We start from the raw sequence: 20,064 nt of genomic DNA on the forward strand, positions 1-20,064 counted from the left end.
TAATTTTCTTGAGATGGGGCACTAATGGTGAAAATTTGTCTACTAACTATAGTTAACAAATTTTAAGCCGGGGCCTGTGCCCTCGCTGAGACCAACATGGGTCCGCCCCTGTCTGATGCTATTGCCAGTAACTAATCGAGCCCACAATAAGATTCTAGCTATCATGTAGTGATTGTAGAATCTGTTTTTTTTTGGATAAAAAATACGAGGTATGTCTGGATCTTATTATTACACTACATGCGTTCCCTTATATTTGTCGGTTTGAGATATATAACTAGAATCTAGAATACCATCATATTATCTAAGAGTTTAGATTTTACTAGTGTTCGCGAAAAATCATATCTTCACATGCTGCCAAGACGTCTTTTAATAACCCGATACAAAACTTTATTAACAACTCGACAAAAAACAGTCGCACACCACTGGGACCCTACGCCCTAGGGACATATCTTAGAAGGTAGGGGGGCATCACATCGGAAGACCTCATCTCGAGCCCTAAAGACCTCTTGTGCTCTTTGAGTCTCTGGTGCTCGTCGGAACGACCAAGACCCACCACTTCAGGGCTCTCTAGATTTTGAGACACTCCCATTCTTTTAGGACTCTGTGTTACCCTAGGTAGGGCTAGGTATTCGGTTTAAACCGAAAGTTTGGTTCGGTTTTCTTTGGTCTTGTAAACTCTAGTTTTCAAAAACTCCAGACCAATCGGTGTGTCGCGGGAAAAAAACCGAGCAGTTCGGTGTAAACCAAAATCCCGAACATCTGATCGGTCACATATTATGTTCTATATAGGCTAGCAACAAATGGGCACCAATAGATCACAATAATATCAGTACTCAAAGTTCTACTTCTACTTCTAGCAGTCCAACATAAGTACATCACGATTCATAGCTTGGCATAGTTACTGAGTTCAAACATTACATCACATCAATATCCATAGTTGATCAACAAAGAACTAGGTTCACTTTCGTTTTGGGTAATTCGATTCGATTCTATAGTAAAACTGAAGCCGGCACCATAATACCGAAGTTCACATTAAATGTGATGTACGACATTGCGATCAAGGAAGTATACTATTGTCATGACATAAGCGATATTCATACTTGAATAGTTCATTACATGCCATCATTCCCTACAGCCATGCTTGAGAATATCAACGTACAAGCAAGTATTATATGGTACCGAATGCTACATCGATTACCAACTACATCATATCCAATAATGTGGACTTTGATTCTTGCCACTACAACAAGAGATGCCTACAACATATCAGCCACTACAACAAGACTTGATCAAAACTGTCACGTTTAGGGCGTGCGTCCGTGTACGACTTGATGTTTATAACAAGATAGGGGTAATTGAAAAGCGAGAAGTAGAAGGTCATGACGCTAAGTTGATACCTGAGTTTATAATCTTTTTCTTCTATGTGTTTTTTTATGTTTATCCTTATTTTTCCATTAGGTTGTAAGGAGTTTTTTTTATCATATTAATTTGGTTTTTTCCATATAGTTTTTAATAAATTATAATTATATGTGATAGATGAATAATGAAATCTACAAAAAAAATGATCAAGAAAGAATGTTAAAAATTATTTTAATGGTCAGTTGTGGACAATCCCAAAAGAAAAAAAAAGGTGCACTAGAATTATTGCATCCCTTGTTGTTTCTCGTCCTCTAGTTCTAACAGGGGACAAGCGACAAAGCGCACACTGCGGGAGTGGGGCAGCAGAGTGTAGCAGATGATAAGCCACGGGCAAAGCCGCAAAGGCAGGGCGCGGGCGGAGATGCAACCGCACACCCGCCACCGAACTCCACCCGTCTCTCACTCCCGCCCATTGTATAAAGACGCTCCTTCTCGTGGCAGTGTTTTGCCTCCCCTCTTCACCCAACTCTGTCTCCGAGTCCAACAAGCCAATGGCTGTCGTCCGCCAGCGCCGCCAGCTGCCGCACCTTACCCTCCCGCTCGACCACTTCGTCCTGCGCTTGCCGCCGCAGCCTCAGCCCACCGCCGCGCCGTCCACCTCCACGTCCGACGCCCGCCTCTCGGACTACGAAAGGCTCTCCGTTCTCGGCCACGGCAACGGCGGCACCGTCTACAAGGCGCGGCACCGCCGGTCCTCGCAGCCGCTCGCACTCAAGATCTTCGCGGACGGGGACGCCTCCGCGGCGCGCGAGGCCGAGATCCTCATGCTCGCCGCGGACGCGCCCCACGTCGTGCGCCTCCACACGGTGATCCCGTCGGCCGCCGCCGGGGAGGCGCCCGCGGCTCTGGCGCTGGAGCTCATGCCCGGGGGCTCCCTCGCGGGCCTGCTTCGCCGGCTGGGCCGGCCGATGGGGGAGCGCCCCATCGCCGCCGTGGCGCGGCAGGCGCTCCTCGGGCTCGCGGCGCTCCACGCGCTCCGCGTCGTGCACCGCGACCTCAAGCCGTCGAACCTGCTCGTCGGCGCCGACGGCGAGGTGAAGATCGCCGACTTCGGCGCGGGCAAGGTGCTGCGGCGGCGGCTGGACCCCTGCGCGTCGTACGTCGGCACGGCGGCGTACATGTCCCCCGAGCGGTTCGACCCGGAGGCGTACTCGGGAGACTACGACCCCTACGCCGCCGACGTGTGGAGCCTCGGGGTGGTCATCCTGGAGCTGTGCCTGGGCCACTTCCCTCTCCTGCCCGAGGGCCAGCGCCCGGACTGGGCCGCGCTCATGTGCGCCATATGCTTCGGCGAGGCGCCGGAGCCGCCTGCCGCTGCGTCGGACGAGTTCCGGGACTTCGTGGCGCGGTGCCTCGAGAAGAAGGCCTGGCGGCGCGCGTCGGTGACTGAGCTGCTGGAGCACCCGTTCCTCGCCGAGCCGGACGCCGCCGGCGCACAGCACGCGCTCGCTGCGCTCGTCGCAGAGGCGGAGCAGCGCGGCCAATAATAGACAAGACACACTACTAGGAGATTTATTAGGACGAGCTGGGGTGTGCATAAATTACAGCAAGTGTGTAGCTTCTCTTTTTGTTCCTTTTATCCCTCATTCGTTCGTTCATTGAGTTCATCAAGCAAATATCAAATCTCAAGAGGTAACCAGTTCATGAAATCCAAAATTCCCTCAACGACGCTGCTTGCTGTCTGGATTGCTGTGTTCATCAAGCAAATATCAAGTCATTTCATTTGAAGTGATGCTGGCATGAACAAACCTAATCGAAATCTGAGGGGACGCTATCCCTAAAACCCTAGGTCGTTAATGGACAGAATTTTGTTGAGTGGAAAGACTAGCTGTGTTCTAATACCTGTAAAAGTGTTACTAATTAACCTTAATGATCAACAACAACCATCATTCCGGCTTCATCGTGTACAAGATCTACTTCGAGACTATCGAGACGGCTGGGCCACAACAAATCCGTCAGCAGTGGCTAATAACACTGCTAACAAAACGTGAAGAATAGCGATGGGGGTAGTGAGTAGTGATTTGGAAAGAGGCAATCATACAGGTACAACCAAAAAGTGTAATAACCAAAAGGCCGTGCCGACACTTATTAGTTCTAACGACCTATCATGATCAAGGACAGCAGCAGGAACAGCCGTAGGTTGACATTAGATTTGATGTCCTTACTCCATCTGGTAGAAGCGTGCATTGCAAACGAAAACGCTATGCTTGCGCAGCAGATACGGTCACAGCATCAGTTTGATCTCTGTCTGAAGTTCTGAGTCAGATCTGTGATTAAGGTCTTTCTTTTCTTCTATGCAATCCCCACCATTCTGCTTTGAAGCAGCAGCATATAAACCCCGGCCGGCTCAAAGCTCCTCCACCTCCGGTCACGCTCTGCGCTGTACTTGTCGTGACGTGACATGACACGTCCACAAGCCGCAAAGGCGTACACACGGCATCCTCACTGCAGACTGAAGGAAGAAGCCCACCGTGGGCGTGGGGTCGCCGTTTTGTCACGGTGGATACTTTTGGGCGGCTGGTGCAACGTGGTCCAGATAAGAATAAGATAGATAGATAGCCACGGCCCACGGCCCGACCGAACGGCTGCCAAAAACTGCCAGTGGAATGAATCATCGTAGATGGTTCGGTTCGGCAGGGGGTGGAGGTAAGAAGAAGGAAACAACCTGACGGCTTCAGCAGGAGCCACACCACATACTGCGTGCTCGTATCGTTCCGCGAAGGGAGGAGCTGCATCTGCCTGCCGCCCAGCTCAGGGCAGGCGAGAGTTTACTCCGGTCCGGTGTCGTATGGGCTGCACTTGCACACTACCTTGGACGGACGCATGGCAAGTTCGGTGGTGGAGACTGGAGGACGAACTAGGTTCACAGTATCGGTCTTGCTAGCCGGCTGGTTTATCGGTTATCGGAGCCGGCCGGTTGTTAGTTTACGAGCAAAATTTGATATCAATTTTTGTATGAATACTATTGACTATTTGATGGCCTTTCACTAAAACCAAATTTGAAAACACGTAAGATCAAACAAGTTCCTCCTAGGCAGTTTTTTTTTTGACCATCTCACCCACGCCGCCGCGGAACTTGCATCTTATAGTCTATTCAACAATGATTAATTCGGGCTGTACCACAACGCATTCATTTGTTACTTCAAGATCTGTAGATGAAACTAACTAACCGTTTCCTCTATTTTCTACTGCTCATGAACTTCAGAAAGAGAAATGGTAACAATATCATCTGATGAACAGAGTGAATTCATTTTTACAAGACTAGGTTACAGTGGCGCTCTTGCTTCCCGGAGCATCATTGCCTTGCATGAACCACTCACTTATCGCCCAGTTAGCTTGACCATCCATGCGCCACCCAAGTACAAACCAAGCAAAGGACCAGCCAACAACATTTGTGTCAACGGATCCGTCGAAGGTGTAAGCACAGCAGCAGCGACGACAGCGCCAACAACAACATATCTCCAGATCGAAAGCATTTGGTCACTAGAAACCAATCCAAGTTGTCCTAGCAGAAGCTGGATAACAGGGACCTAGAACAGAAATACCATGAAAAATGTACAAAAGTCAACATTTGGTTATTCGGTTGTCTATGAGATTCTTCAGTTACCACAGTCCACTTTATCTCTATATTCCTACAAGATCTGTGGTCCTCTAATAACTCAAATAGGTGCCTACTAGCATCAAAAGCAGCATCAATATATGTTATTTGTTATTAGGATAATACTAAATGGAATAGCAATCGACATTACATGATTTACTAAAACACACGAATTTTGTGTTCTGATATACTTGTCACAATATATTGTAAAACACACAAATATATTGTATCTACCGTTGGATTTAGATCTAACATACAAAAAATTTTGCTTGCACGCTTGCACCTAATATCTGCTTGCATATTAGTCGTTGCCTTTATTAAAGCGCATACTAGTTGTACTGACCAATTTAGGTGCTACAGCCACACTTTGGCGTGAAAGTTTTTGGCAATGTGTGGCATTAATCTCAACAGCCTACGTTTTCATGAGAAATTTCACCAACACAAATAGACCATAGTCAACTCTTTCTGCACTTAAAAACATATTTCAACCTAAATGTGGTACAAGAAAACTTGCCACATTTAGAATGCAGGAATTTCAGAGGAATCATATAGCCACACAAGACAGGAATCAGTTCATTTTCACATTTAGCTAAACAATAAAGTTGGTTTCCAGAGAGGTACGTGTTAATGATCCGGTTACTCATAAACAAAAAGAGAACACATTACTACAATTTGCATAAAAAAACACATTATTAGTTTACTACAACATATACAGGGAGACTTGTTTACCTGAAAGGACAACCCTGTGCTAAACATCAGCACAAGTATGAATTCGAAGTACTGGTCTATTGACCACAACGATTCCACTGCCCCATCTGCATAATTCACAAAGAAGTTCAACGCAGCAGGGCTGAGAACCGTGTAGGAGAAGAAAATGCCTAGGTAGAATAGAACAGAAGAACCCAACACAATAGGCCCGAGAAATTTCCGCTCATCCCTTGTTAAACCTGGGATAACAAATGCAATGATCTCATATAAAATGATAGGACTTCCAAGTAAAAGGCCACAATAACCTGAAACCTGCATGGGATTGAAGATAATGAGATAATTAACAGTTTAATTTTGTAATGACTACTGTGAAGTAAAGCTGACCTAGAGTATGGAAATTGCATGCGAATGGTAATATAGGCCTGCTGTGCAGAGCTCCACCGTCAATAAAATATGTGGATTTCCTGGAGCTAGGTATTTCTAAGCCTAGAAACTTTCTAGAGCTGGAGCTGGATGTTGGGTACACCTGAATTGTTTGGTTGAACTGTTTTCCTCAAAACTTCGAGAAGGAAGGCCCAAGGCACAGAGTTGAACGCCTTAGAAATGTCTAATTTGAAGAGGATACATGTCTCTCGCTGTTGGTGCAGGAATTTGGTCGTTTGTTGAACTAGTATGAAGTTGTCAAGTATGAACCATTTTTTTTATGAAAGCAGTCTGGTTGGGGGAGACCATAAGCTGTAACCGGCTTGCCAGCCTATTAGCTAACAACTTGGTCACAATCTTCACAAAACTATGCATAAGTCTGATTGGACGAAAATCCTTGACATGAGAAACATTCTCCACTTTAGGCAGAAGAGTAATATAGGCTGAATTAAGCAAACCCATGTTCCTAAACTTTCGGTCCCAAACACAAGATAAAGCTACCAAAAGGTCTGTCTTGATGGTGGGCCAACAAGCTTATAGAACCTGCCAGTGAATCCATCAGGGGATTTGTCAGATGGGAGGGTTTTGATTGTTTCAAACACTTCATCTGAAAAAGGAGCGTCCAAAGCATTCAAATCATGAGTAGGGACCCCAAGTGCATCAAGGTCCACCGTAACCTCTCTACCTTCAGCAGATGACATGACTAACTGATTGACAAATTAGATTCCACCAATGATCCCAGTATCCTTTAATAAATTTAATCTAACACCCCCTTCCCTTCCACACTAACCTTGCTTCACCTCACTAAGTAGTGAGAGATTTTCCCGCACTAGCTCAGCAAATATGTGCAATGGTATTCAAATTTTCTGTACGCAGACATGTTCATTAGGTACTTGCAATTTTGAATTCTAATTTAGTAAGGTGAAAAGAGGCACCTAGGTATATGGACTTTGCAGTTAAGCTTTCCAATCATGTGTGAGAACTGAGAAGATTTCCATCTGTTTGGTCTTTAGGACTACCAGCGGATGTAGTTTGGACAAATATGATAAAAAGTCACACAACCTCAGATACATGCACTGATGCACCCGCTGCACACCATGTGGAACCACAATTACCTCCGGATTGATTACACATCGCTAGAACCATGAAGTAAGAAAGGGCTTGTTCAAGTGCATTGTACATTGCTGTAGCAATCAGAATGTAGAATTGAATTATGTGGATGATTTCCTCATGCAATCAAACGTCACATAGCAAAAAATGCTAGTTGGATATAAGATTGGCAATTTGGCATGGATTATTCTGAATTGAATAGAGAAAAGGATGGAGAGTAGTAGAAAATAGAAATGATAAGAATATTGTAAGCCAAATTTTAAATGCTAGAATGTTCGCTCCAGATTTCTGGAGTCTCACCTTTAATGTTGTAAAGAAAAATTCCCCAGGCGAGAGCTGCAAAAACCGAACACCCTGAACAGTCACTGGTGCCTCTAGAAAAAGAACCAGATCTTTTGAAAAAGCAAAACAGCCTAGTATCGCAGCCCCAACAGCCAAAACTGAGATGAAAATCCTCTCGCGAAGCTCCTCCAGATGATCAAATATACTCATCTCCTTATCATCTGGAAGTAAGTCTTTGCTTGGATAGAGAAAATTATACAGAGCACTCTGTTCTTCCTGTGAGGGGCTTCTGAAGGAACCGTTTTCCACTGCCAAAGGTAAAATTGAGTTGTAAATTCGTCAAATATTCTGGGTGCAGTTATGTCACATACTCCAGAAATAAAACTCTAGCAAGGTAGAATAAAACAAATAAAAGATAATTCGTCATGTAACATGAAAAAATAGCTCAGGCCGGTACAAAGTGCAGTATGAGATACAATTTAGAATTTACTATATTGGCTAGCCAGCTCACCTTTAACTTTTTCGTTTCCAATATTTAACTTTTTCTGCAGACCATGTTTCTTTTACCTTCTTAATATAACAAATGGCGCAGTTATCCTGCGCATTCGAGAAGAAAAAAAACTCAAGCTGTAGTACACCAATGAGACCAGCACCTTAATGTTGAACAAGATGTACTTCTTTTGATGTCTAGCTTTATTATTTGTGCTCCCTCTGTTTCTTTTATAAGGCATGCGCACACGTTTCAAGGTTTAAACCTCATGATTCTTTACTGAGGATTATCTTAACAATAATTATACATGGATGGTGACATTACATTCATATATGAATTTAGTTTTCTGGTACAAGGCACCAAGCCAACAAGGTAATGCAAATCCCCAGTTCTACAATGACCCAATATACATTCCAGTGGACTTATCAAATCCGAGTAGTGAGGTCTCAGTTTTTTTTTTATCTTTTTCCGCCATTTGTTGCATGCGACCTTCCTTTCTTCCTCGTTCAAGCAAGATGTCAAATAAGAAAAGTAGTGATTAGATGTCCTTTTACACCACATTCTAGTGTCAGTCTGAGTGATTCACTAAATATGATTGGCTAGAGCAAATTGAAAAGGTGGGTAATTGTTTGATGATGCTTCCAAATTTTAGAGTTTGATGGAGTTGAACATATAAGTTAGTACTGGGAATTTCCACTAACCCTGGCAACAATTTATCCTAGCTGAATGCAGATATGGGGTATTTAAGGTATTCCCGCATTCAGTATTTTTATGATGAAATTATAACCCTTGTATCACCCTACATTAAAATGTAACGGTCTGATTCTATCTCTATATCTCATATCCAGAAAATGGAACTATATGATTACATCTCTCATATCTAGAAAAATTGTTGGATATCTGATTTTCCTGCCCTTTGTTTGATATCAATACCTCTTCGGTGGTCCGTCCTTCAGTATTTGACACATATGCATCCGTAGAAATAAAAAACTCAGCCACCCTAGGAGGAACTAGAGAGAAGAAACAGATACCCAAATTCGCCTTGATGAGAACTTGAACTTCGGGGTCGGAAGTGTGTGTTAGAATACAAGTGAATTGTCCACCTCTCTCCACCAGCTTAAGTTTTTGGGTTGGACTGGTGGGTGTATGCAGCTTAATATGGTATGAGAGCCAGATGTCTCGAGTTTGAATCCTAGTTAGTGCAATTAATTAAAATAATTATTGATCGCTTCTATTTCATATTTGGGGCCTGAGAGAGCCTTTTAGGTTGAACTGGTTGGGGTTGGGGCAACTTAATAGTGTGGGCATACACCCACACCCACAACCAACTGAGCTAGGATCTGACACACATATGCATATGCATCCCTACGAATAAGAGCAGATTCCCTACTTGCTGACAACGTATTAAGTGCAATGGACATTAAACCTTATCTTTTATTAGTTTTTAAAATTGGAAGTCAGAATTCTGACCTTTCTCGATCGATTGTTTCTGTAGATTAGGAATTTTCATGACACTACTCCGTACGATCCCTCCTACCCCAAACAATGTGAGCTCATATTCAGCATGTGACTAAGTTGTCTAGGAGCTCCACTGTAGCACGAGAGCAGTGCTAACTAAAAGGGCGGACGTAATGTCAGGCGTACCAGGAGGTCCTGGAGACGGATCCTCGAGTGCTGCGCCGATGCCGCTCGGAGACTCCTTCTGAGCCTCCCGGGGCCCGCCGTCCCCGTCGCCGGCAGCGCAGCGGAGGCGCTGCCCGCGGCGGCGCTCGGGCTCAAGCGCCGCGTCAGCTAGCGATAATAGAGGCAAGTTGCGCTGGCGTACGATGCGCCGGCTCTGGCGGAAGAGGACGCCACCGGAGTGCACCTGCGGCGACGGGTGCCAAAGCAGCGCCCCTGTGCTTCCCATCCCCGTTCCCGTCTGCACGACTGCACCTCGCCGTTCCGCTGGTGCACTACCCGGAGAAAGAGATACCCGGTGGCGGACAGACGATGTCACGATATTATCTCGCCCGTGCAGCTGGTAGTCGGTACAGTCAATGTCAAAGGGAGCCGCACGGGTTTCTCGACGTCTAGCGTGGCCAAAGTAAATAAAACTAGTTGATTTTCCGTACGTTGCAACGACTTATAACAATACTTATATAAACTATTCATAAACAAATTTCAAGATTTTTTATTGATTGTCACCGTCCTCGGTATATTTTTTTTGGCTAATTGATGTTATTATATGTTTCATCCAACATTGTTACTTCGTGGCAATTACGAACGTTTAAAACCAACAAATAACCTTTCATTTTACTGTTAGTGTGATAAATTATTGTTGCTCCATCCAATTCAGCAACTTAAAAACTATGGAGTCCATTGCACCAATGCGGTCTCAGAAACGACTTAATGTTTACAAGAGCCAAGAACGTTGTGTCGTGCTTCGACTGTAGCTTCGACCCATAGTGCTGGTCCGGCCCAACACAACTATATTTTTTTATTTACAAAATATATATGTATACATTTATATCATTTATATTCAATATTAAAAACATGTGAGCATGATGTTCTATTGGTTAGACAGTTTTACTTAGTGTCTCTCACCCTTCTTCCATCAGGGCATGGGTTCGAAGCCCATCTCCTGCACCGTTTTTTAACATTTTACGTTGATTTAATGAAATGAGCCGGACACGCGGATTTGTTTTACCGAGGTTCGGTTCTTGCAAACCTACTCCCCGTTGAGGTGGTCACAAAGACCGGGTCTCTTTCAACCCTTTCCCTCTCTCAAACGGTCCCTCGGACCGAGTGAGCTTTCTCTTCTCAAATCAACCGGGAACAAAACTTCCCCGCAAGGACCACCACACAATTGGTGTCTCTTGCCTCGGTTACAAGTGAGTATTGATCTCAAGAAAGAATGAGAAAGAAGAAAGTGATCCAAGCGCAAGAGCTCAAAAGAACACGACAAATCACTCTCACTAGTCACTAATGCTTTTGTGGGTTTGGGAAAGGATTTGATCACTTGGGTGTGTCTTGTATTGAATGTCTAGCTCTTGTAAGTAGTTGGAAGGTGGAAACCTTGGATGACTTGAATGTGGGGTGGTTGGGGGTATTTATAACCCCAACCACCAAACTAGCCGTTTGGTGGAGGCTGGGTTCCGACCGTTGGAGCTCTGACTGCTGGGCCTGCCTGGATGTCCGGTGGCACACCGGATATGTACTGTAGAGTGTCCGGTGCGCCATTTCGCGCGTGCCTGACTTCTGCGCGCTCTGGCGCACATTTAATGCTTCTGCAGGTGACCGTTGGCGCGAAGTAGTCGTTGCTCCGCTGGCTCACCGGACAGTCCGGTGTGCACCAGACATGTCCGGTGAATTATAGCGGAGCGAATTCCCGAAGCTGGCGAGTTCCAGAGTCGCTCTCCCCGGGGGCACCGGACAGTCCGGTGAATTATAGCGGAGCGCCTCTGGATTTTCCCGAAGGTGAGGAGTTCAGCGTGAAGTCCCCTGGTGCACCGGACACAGGCCGGTGGTGCACCGAACACTGTCCGGTGGCACCGGACAGTCCGGTGCGCTAGACCAGGGCTGCCTTCGGTTATCCCTTGCTCTTTTTTTGTTGAACCCATTTCTTGGTCTTTTTATTGGCTTAAGTGTGAACCTTTTGCACCTGTGTAACTTATAGATTAGAGCAAACTAGTTAGTCCAATTATTTGTGTTGGGCAATTCAACCACCAAAATCAATTAGGAACTAGGTGTAAGCCTAATTCCCTTTCACTAACGATTGACTCGGCACAATCAGCAGGCCGGCATAACGTGCCTGGGCCAGAGTTGTGGCCCGCGGGCGTCTGGCCCGTGCCAGGACGCGCCGTTTAGCTATCTATAGGCATGCAACAGATTAATTTGAAATAACTGTGATGAGTTATTTGTAAAAAGATGACGCGAGATGACCGTTGAAACTGATGCTTTAAGTATAGTATAGACTAGGCGAATTTCACACGTGTTGCTGGTAGCATAAAGAATATCTTAGCTTTATAAAACTGTAGCCAAACACCCCCAGCTTTACCAAAAATGTGAAGTTATGGCTAATTTTACCTTTTTCCTCGAAGTAGTAAAAAGGTGTAACACCTCGTCCAATCTCTGGACAGACAGTACTTACTCCTGGCAGCTCGCTACGATCATATATTGTCCCCACAGACCAATACAAGTCTTTTATGCACACTTTGTCCTCACTCATGCGCAACCAAGAAAACTTCTCAATCGGTCATCCATCCCAAATTACTCCAAGCCAAACACGTTTAACTTGGAGGTTCTTTCAAGATAGGCTTCTGAAAAAGAAGATGCACCTTGTTGATATGGATACTCTATTAATTCTATTAAGCCTTTAGCCAGGATATCATCATCCGAGGGGCCAGGATATCAAAAAAGGTGCTTCACCGACGCTAAACTTTAACAAACCCATGAAGTTAGGAGATAATTACCCACCATTACCATTAAAAAAGCATTCCGTTCAGTGTTTCTCTTCTGATATCGCTGGCGTCACTTCTTCTCTCCTTCATCACAGCGTTGCGCCGAGATGGGGATGGAGAGAGACGTGGCGGCAGGCGGGGAATCGACGTGGCGGTGGCCCACCTTTGCAATGTGGCGGCCAGCAACAATATGGACGTCTCACATCTCGGCGCGGCGGCGATTGATGGCTCTCATCTTGGCGCGACTACGGCCCACCTCGACGTAGATGCTGTCAGGAGCTAGGACTGCAAACGGGGTGGGTGTAAGCGGGTATTTTATGTGGGTTTAAAAATGGGTTTATTTTGGTGGGTTGTGATGGGTTTTGAATGTGAACGGGTTGGGTTGGGTGGGTTTTTTGTATTACGGGTCAAAAATGTTGATACCCATGGGTGTAGATGGGTTTGCATAAGGGTGAGCTTCCATGGATCTTCACCCATCCGTAGAGCGCAGGACTGTATTCGAGTCGACTCCCAACTTAGTCCCAAGTCCCAACATACACAACTCAACCCTAACTCCCCAAGTCTTCACCGTGCACCGGCGACCGCATCCTGCTTCCAGCCCCGGCGGCCGGAGTCTCCCCTCTCCCCAAGTCTTTGCCTCGGCAGACGGAGCTCTCCTGGCCCCTGCTGACGACCGACACTAATTAGACACTTTCAAACTTAGACGCCGACGCCACATGTCCCCTGGCGCATGCGCTCTTACGTACGAAGCAAACACACTGCCGCCCCAGGGACCGTTCACACATGGTTCTTTTCTTTACACTTCGAGGAGATTTATGCGTCGTTCGGTGTGCTTCTGAAGCTACCTAGATGTGCCTTCCACTGTTGCTAGCTTTGAGCTTGATCAGAGACTCTTTCCACTGCTGCTAGTTTATGTTTCTTGCCAAAAAGGTTATTGTTCATTAAGGATCTTTAACAAATGTTTTTTGTTATTCTCTCGAGACTTAAATGTTCATCGACCAAACTTGTTTTTTATCAGTGTAAATATTATTGTCACTGTTTTTATAACGTGGATTATGTTTTTGTATGTCATTGAAACAACTATAAAGTTGTCACTATGTATCAGTGTATGTGTATGCAGTTGGCTTGATGTGAGACAATAAGCTAAACCCACGGGGTTTCCATGGGTTTCCACCCAATTAAGGGTTGGTTTGGGATCAATAATATCATTGGATGGGTCGGGTTTAATTTCCTTCTTAGGGCTTGTTCGGTTATTCCCAATACACATGGATTGGATAGGATTGGAAAAAAATGAGAAGAAGTTTGACTTGTTTGGGATTCAAACCCATCCAATCCCACTCAATCCATATGGATTGAGAGGTAACCGAACAAGCCCTTATATTTTTGGGTGGGTGTGGGATGGATATGAAAGTTATTAGATTTGGATATGAGTGGACGTGGATTGAATTTTTTTGCCATTAGCAGGCCTACTAGGAGCTACGACGACGGCTACGAGTACAAGTACAACCACTCGACCGCGATGGACGGGTCTGACAGTGTCTCTGGCCTCGGGACGCTCCCATCAGCTCGTCCTTTGAAATTATGTACGACCGACAGCGATGAGAAGGCCAGTGGCAGTAAGTAAGAATCTAGCTAGAGAAAAGAAGCATATTAATTAATGTACTATTCATCACCTAGAGTGATAGACTAGGAGTCCATCGTCTAGATCCGACCTAGCGTGTCCCGCGTGTCTCTCATCCAACGTGCCCGCCCGTGACCCCGAGCCAAACGGGTGAGCCGCTCCGGTGCGTACGCTCCCCGCGATTGAGCCGTCTCCCCCTGCAAAGAGCCGAGCTAAGCCAACCATTTAACATGAAATGACTTAATGTTTACTGGAATGACTTAATGTTGCCTAGATGGTTGAATGATTTTACCTAGATTGAACGATTGAATGGCTTAATGTTGCCTACAATGACTGAACTAAAAAACAAGGAATGTCTAGAAAACCATGAAAAATGATTGAAAAAACAAAAAATTACTTAATATTGCCTAGAATCTAGAATTACTGAAATAATCAGAAATGTCTAAGAAAACACGGAGAATGGCTAAAAATAAAAGTGACTTAATGTTTCCTCGAAAATGACTTAATGTTTATGTGAAAAAACAAGAATGGTTTAATATTTCCTTGAAAATGACTTAATGTTTTACTGGGCGAAGGGAGCCGAGTCGCGCGGGCGTGAAAGGGAGTCGAGCGGGGCGTGAAGGGAGCCACACGGGGAAAGGAGCGTGCGTGGCGTGAAAGGAGCCGAGCCGCGCGGGCTCGGTCCGACAGGCGCGCCGTCGGTTTAGGTGATGGACCGTTGGGTTCATCACCATAAGTGATATATATATATATAGTTTATATATTAGAAGCCCTAGACTCTCTTTAACTGGAGAGAGCCATGATTTAATGTTGCTTCTAGTCAATGACAAAGACAGTCTAGCCAGCCTGGGCTTTGGCATGCTACGACCCAGCCGGAATCAGCCTAAAAGGCCAGGACATGGAGGTGTGGAGGCAGCAGCAGAAGCCATTAGCCCCTAACCCTAACCAGTCGTGTCTCTCGCCCCCAGACGTTGCCTCCGCTATTGCGCGTGTAGCAGTTGTGCCCTGCACCTCGCCCTTGCAATAGGTGCACCCCTGCCATGGCGGATTCACCCCCATCTCCTGTCGCCTCAGCCCGCGCTGCCATCTCTTCTGCTCTCCCCCGCCTCTCTAGTTTGGAGCTCTTCTTCGGGCGGCAGAGGACGACACTGAGTCCTGGATTCGTGACCCATCGACTCCCCGCCCGCTAGATTTGTCGGGAAGGACGTCGGCTACGTCAACCGCCATCGACAGAGTACATCCTCGTATACTGAGCCAGAAGAGACGAACTTGAATGAGGCGACGACAAATCGGTGGTAGTGCAACGCTGGAGAAGACGAACACCCTGCCACCAAGTCTGCTCCCCGAGATTCCAAAGATGTGTCGAGGTAGCGATCCGAGCCCCCTATCTTTGATCTATAATCGAAGCTCTCTAACATTGGGGAAGTTACCCCCTAGCCCACACATGAGCACCTCGATTTGCCTGCTAGATCTACATTTCTAGATTCACAGTTAATAGAAAGCGAAGTGTGCTAGGTTATCATTTGATTAATATTCTCCAAGCACCACTAAAACGGTAATTTGGTGCTCATTTGTGCACATGACATAATATCTGAAGACCAACCACACTGTTATGTAGCCCATTTTTGTTTTATGCAACTGACTAGGTTAGATTTAACCAACTAGGAACCATCAGTGTTATATCTATTGGTTTCAAGTAATACCTCCTATAACTAATATTGTTATACAACATGTTTTTGACGATATTGTTATACAAGGTGTCATACTGAGAGACTGTTGATCGGATGGACGAGGTAGTTTTGGTTTTACATTGTTTTTTTGTTTGTTTTATGTATGTACAGTGGCAGACGTAGGACATAATTTCATGTGGGACCAAACAAAATCATAAGACATTTAGATAATACTATAAACCAAATGTAACATTGTATATAGAATCTAGTGATCGAACAATAGAAATGAAAAAGAGAAAAATATGAACAAGAAAAAACTACGCGTCAATGTTGCGATGGCTGAACGACTGAATTGTGCGGGTGTGTGAGCGCAAGCAAAAGGGGATGGACGGGCGACAGAGCTGGTGAGCGCAGAAGGGGAGCTAGGTGTGGCAGCGACATTGGGACAACACAGAAGGGGCAGACGACAAAGTTAGGGCGAGTACAACAAGGGGATGGCGACGATGAAGTCGAGCGCTTCTACCTTGTGTCGATCGGATATAACGATAACAAAACAGAAGCGGAATTGGGTTGTTTTAGAGATTTGTGGAGTTGGATTGTTGGGCAGGATGGTGGATGTGTGCTGCATTTTTGCCTTCATGTACTTACTATTTTTTCCCAATTCTCATCATATTCAACATATATATAAGAAGACAAAAAAATTGAGGTGGGGCCACGGCCCCCTTTGCCCACCCCATGGCTCCGCCCCTGTGTATGTAGGATTAGTATGAGCAAAATGTTATACACTTACCTGTATATTTTTTTGCTAATATTTTGCCTTGTCTGGTTCATAAATTAATGGTCAATAAGTATGGACTCTGAAATTCAGTTCAGACTAAATTCATGGTTACTCGGACAGACAGACAGATGTCTAATTACAAGATTGAATGAGGCTTATATATCCAAAAAAAAGAATCATTGTGTCTCACTGTTTCTTAACACCGCTATAATTATGTCTCTATGCAGTCTAGTGTCTAGGTTCATTCCACACGAAATGGACCAAGCTGGCGAGGAGGAGCAATGGCGCAGCCATTTGAGGAATTGATTGGTATGAGCAGGTTTGTTTGCTGCTTTGGGTGATTTCTCTCTGTTGGTTCTGTTTCATTTTACTATTATTATCTTTATGCTTCTAGATCCAAGTTGTCTACTTCGAATAATGTTGTACTGTATGGTTGGCAAGTGAAGAACATTGTGTAGCTTTAGTTTTACTATGATGTAGGTACACACGGTTTTGACACTCTTATTTTTGGTATGCAACTGCTATGATGCCTCTCAAATCCCAATGTTGTGTCTTTTAAAGATTTATCTAAAATATGTTGAAATTACTACCAAGAGTACTAAGTTTTTCATCATTTGTCTGAAACATGTTGAAATTGCTACTAAGAGTAGTGAGTGTTGCATCATAGCCTCTCAAATCAATGGTGTCTTTAAAGAATGGTATGACATGTGTAGAAATTGCTACTACAATTGAGGTCCTAGTGCACCAGTATTGATGGTAACTTTGTCAAATTGATTGAGATGCGGACGTTTGTGTTAGCATGGTGCCATGGTTTGCTCAATGAAAGTTGTTGCAGTTACTAGTAAGTTCACCTTGTGTTAAATTCTGAAAATTAACAGTCACAGTACTAAATCTATCATGTAAAACCTGCTTGAAGCCTTGAACCATTTCCTATTTATATTAGTGTGTCATGGTTTTGTCACTTTAGTATTCATCAGAATTTTCTAAGGCCTTAATATCTGCTAACTTCATGGGGCTAACTATACGTGAACAGATTTATGTTTGAAATGATGGATGCCCTGTTCCAGGACGACTGTTGAGTGATCTTTTTGATGAGGGTAAGGAGGCTATTGATGAAGAATCAAAAAATGAATCTCTGACACATTTTGAGGTAGTTTAGTGTTGGAAATTAGCCTACATGTGATAATTAGAATTTGACTGAATTGTGGATGCATACAAATAATTATTGCAAGCAACGGATGTGATTTTTCCCACATCCAAATACTATTGGTTTTGAAACTGTTCATGTTTTGGGAATAATGATCATACTTCCTTTTTTATTAAACCGTTGTATTCTGAATTCTCCACCAGTCGGATAGGTTGATGCAATACAACGTGTAAATGTGTTTTCTTTGGAAAATCCCAGGAGTCAGATGAACTTGGACATGAGATTCAAGTTTTTTTCAAGTAAGAACTTTGCTCTACAATCCAGAAAGTTGCCTAGTGCAGATCATGGTACCTAAATGTCATTTTTTTGTCTTTACCAAATCTGCCTTGTATTTATTCTAGTTCTACAGTGACATTAAAGCATCGTTCTTGCAGTGAAAGATGACAACTTTTATGAGCTCCAGCCTGCTGATTACTACAACTTGATTTCAAACAGGACAGAGGTTGAAAATATTGTCTAGGATCTTTCAAGTTATTTTAAGATGATGACTAATTATTTTCATTCCTAATGGAACACCATTAATGGGCATGAAACATGACACACTCGTTGTGTGTCTATGTCCAACTGAACATTATTATGGTTGTGTGGTTGTGGCAGCCTCGATATTGTCACCTGCATAGTGGAGGATGAAGACGTAGCCTAGGGACCAGCTTCTACATTTTGGGAGATTGGCTTCTACTCCATGCCATGCTTACAACTTACCAAAACAAGAGTTAGTTACATAGCCATCCAGGGTCCAGAATGGTCATATCAACATAGTATTTTGAATTTACAGTTAGTTACACCGTGCTTGCATTTTTTGTTGCTATCCTATGCATACTAAACAGGTCGAGAACACGCCGTAATTCAGGCCAAATTCGTTGTAACGAAAAAGATTGACAAATTATGCTAAAATTCTGACAATTTACGCTAAAATTCATCTTGGTTGTCTTCAAAATTCGTACTCATTTATGCTAAACATGTACGTTTTTCATGTCATAATTCTGGCCACATTCGTCAAAATTAAACAGATCGTGAACAAGTCGTAATTCAGGCCAAATTCGTCGTTACGAAACAGATTGACAATTTACGCTAAATTTTTGACAATTTACGCTATAATTCGTGCCCAGTTATGCTGTTTTTGTTTACGCTTAAATCCATCCGAGCTAGAACCTGCACATGATCGGAGGCATGCGATTTTCACGTCGTAATTCGGATCTCATTCGTCGTTACAAAACAAATTGACGATTTACGCTAAATTTCATACCCATTTACGCTATTTTGGCTCGTGTTTTACACTAAAATCTGCCCGAGCTAGAACCTGCACGCGATTTTCACGCGTAATTTTCAGGCCCCATTCGCTGTTACGAAACAAATCTACGATTTACGCTAAAATTCGTAATCATTTACGTTGTTTTTGTTCACGTTTTACGCTAAAATCCGCCCGCGCCAGAACCTGTGCCAATCGGATGTGTGCTGGTGCGTGGCTGGGGCTTCCCGGTACTAATGGAAGCCCTGAGCTTCCATTAGCTCATCCATATATATATATATATATATATATATATATATATATATATATATATATATATATATATATATATATATATATATAGTATACCTATTAAGAGCCCTGGGCTCTATATAACTGTGGAGAGCCCCGACCATCAACACCAACAAATCCGTTTAAGCCCACGTCCGTTCACTATTTATGCAAGCGAACCAATTTAGCGTAAACAGAAAACCAATTTAGCGTAAACAGAGTAACACCCCCGAACCCACGTTCCAGAAAAAGCGGGTTAGGCCCACTTTCCACGCGGTTAACCACCACTGGAATAGTCAAAACATGTTTACGCTATTTCCATCCACTGTTTATGCAACAATATCGATTTAGTGTAAATACCTCATCCGAACCCACGTTCCAGAAATACCGGCTTAGGCCCACTTTCCACGCGGTCAAACACTTCTATACCCTAACTCCCCACGTGGTCAACCTTCGTGGTTGAGTCGCCGCGATTCTTCAGGCGTCGCCAGGGCGATTCGCCTTCCTCCGCCCCCGCACGCCCTCAACCCTAATCGGCGCCGCCATTGACAGTGTCGTCGAGCCGCCCGCCGCTGACAATCCTCCGCCCCCGCGTCACATTGGTCTTCTACACGCCCGCCGACGGTCGTCCGTCTTCCCAAGGTGCTCGAGTTTCTCTGTAAATTTTATGCTCTACACTACTACTTCCTAATCTCCCCATTCATCTCCTTCATTTTCTTATGCATCATGCGCTGTATTTGTGCGGCATTAATCTCTGCGCCGTATTCCAGGTGCCCAACTCCATCACCGTCGACTAG

The 20,064-nt window shown here is 44.5% G+C and overlaps 3 protein-coding genes across 13 annotated transcripts; 2 read left to right on the forward strand and 1 right to left on the reverse strand.

Annotated features, from left to right (window-relative positions):
* The first annotated feature begins 1,782 nt into the window (after positions 1 to 1,782).
* Positions 1,783 to 3,065, forward strand: LOC107326007 (Putative MAP kinase family protein). Its single transcript, NM_001320995.1, has one exon. It carries the CDS (start codon positions 1,911 to 1,913, stop codon positions 2,904 to 2,906), a length of 996 nt encoding a protein of 331 aa, NP_001307924.1. The 5' UTR covers positions 1,783 to 1,910; the 3' UTR covers positions 2,907 to 3,065.
* A 1,462-nt stretch (positions 3,066 to 4,527) lies between these two features.
* LOC100279882 (Sec-independent protein translocase protein TATC chloroplastic) lies at positions 4,528 to 10,038 on the reverse strand. 2 transcript variants are annotated; one of them, XM_008660273.4, is made up of 5 exons: positions 9,675 to 10,038; positions 7,559 to 7,848; positions 5,965 to 6,037; positions 5,747 to 5,832; positions 4,528 to 4,949 (listed from the first exon to the last, which is right to left on the reverse strand). In XM_008660273.4, the coding sequence occupies exons 1-5, from the start codon at positions 9,937 to 9,939 to the stop codon at positions 4,740 to 4,742; spliced, it is 924 nt and encodes a 307-aa protein (XP_008658495.1). In that variant the 5' UTR covers positions 9,940 to 10,038; the 3' UTR covers positions 4,528 to 4,739. The 2 variants fall into 2 exon arrangements, with proteins under 2 accessions (XP_008658495.1, NP_001146307.1); NM_001152835.1 differs by having other exon boundaries at positions 4,624 to 4,949; positions 5,747 to 6,037; positions 9,675 to 10,018.
* A 4,955-nt stretch (positions 10,039 to 14,993) lies between these two features.
* Positions 14,994 to 18,631, forward strand: LOC100383456 (uncharacterized). 10 transcript variants are annotated; one of them, XR_559417.2, is made up of 5 exons: positions 14,994 to 15,460; positions 16,769 to 16,860; positions 17,575 to 17,691; positions 17,947 to 18,035; positions 18,123 to 18,631. XR_559417.2 is itself a non-coding variant. In XM_008662161.2 (5 exons), exons 2-5 carry the CDS (start codon positions 16,823 to 16,825, stop codon positions 18,376 to 18,378), a joined length of 228 nt encoding a protein of 75 aa, XP_008660383.1. In that variant the 5' UTR covers positions 14,994 to 15,460; positions 16,769 to 16,822; the 3' UTR covers positions 18,379 to 18,631. The 10 variants fall into 10 exon arrangements, 1 of the variants encoding a protein (XP_008660383.1); XR_559419.2 differs by having other exon boundaries at positions 17,575 to 17,638; XR_004852823.1 differs by having other exon boundaries at positions 16,769 to 16,850.
* Positions 18,632 to 20,064: the final 1,433 nt, after the last annotated feature.

The sequence above is a fragment of the Zea mays genome, chromosome 9 (genome assembly GCF_902167145.1).
Source record: "Zea mays cultivar B73 chromosome 9, Zm-B73-REFERENCE-NAM-5.0, whole genome shotgun sequence".
NCBI lineage: Eukaryota > Viridiplantae > Streptophyta > Magnoliopsida > Poales > Poaceae > Zea > Zea mays.

Bases quoted from the DNA above. Each gene is read 5' to 3' on its own strand.
- LOC107326007 (NM_001320995.1), top strand. From the start codon at position 1,911: ATGGCTGTCGTCCGCCAGCGCCGCCAGCTGCCGCACCTTACCCTCCCG.
- LOC100279882 (NM_001152835.1), bottom strand. From the start codon at position 9,939: ATGGGAAGCACAGGGGCGCTGCTTTGGCACCCGTCGCCGCAGGTGCAC. The intron at 7,849-9,674 runs GTACGCCTGACA...TACCTTTGGCAG, and splicing joins TCCGTCTCCAGGACCTCCTG to TGGAAAACGGTTCCTTCAGA. The intron at 6,038-7,558 runs GTGAGACTCCAG...AATCCCATGCAG, and splicing joins TTTTCTTTACAACATTAAAG to GTTTCAGGTTATTGTGGCCT.
- LOC100383456 (XM_008662161.2), top strand. From the start codon at position 16,823: ATGGCGCAGCCATTTGAGGAATTGATTGGTATGAGCAG. The intron at 16,861-17,946 runs GTTTGTTTGCTG...GGAAAATCCCAG, and splicing joins GAATTGATTGGTATGAGCAG to GAGTCAGATGAACTTGGACA. The intron at 18,036-18,122 runs GTACCTAAATGT...TCGTTCTTGCAG, and splicing joins GTTGCCTAGTGCAGATCATG to TGAAAGATGACAACTTTTAT.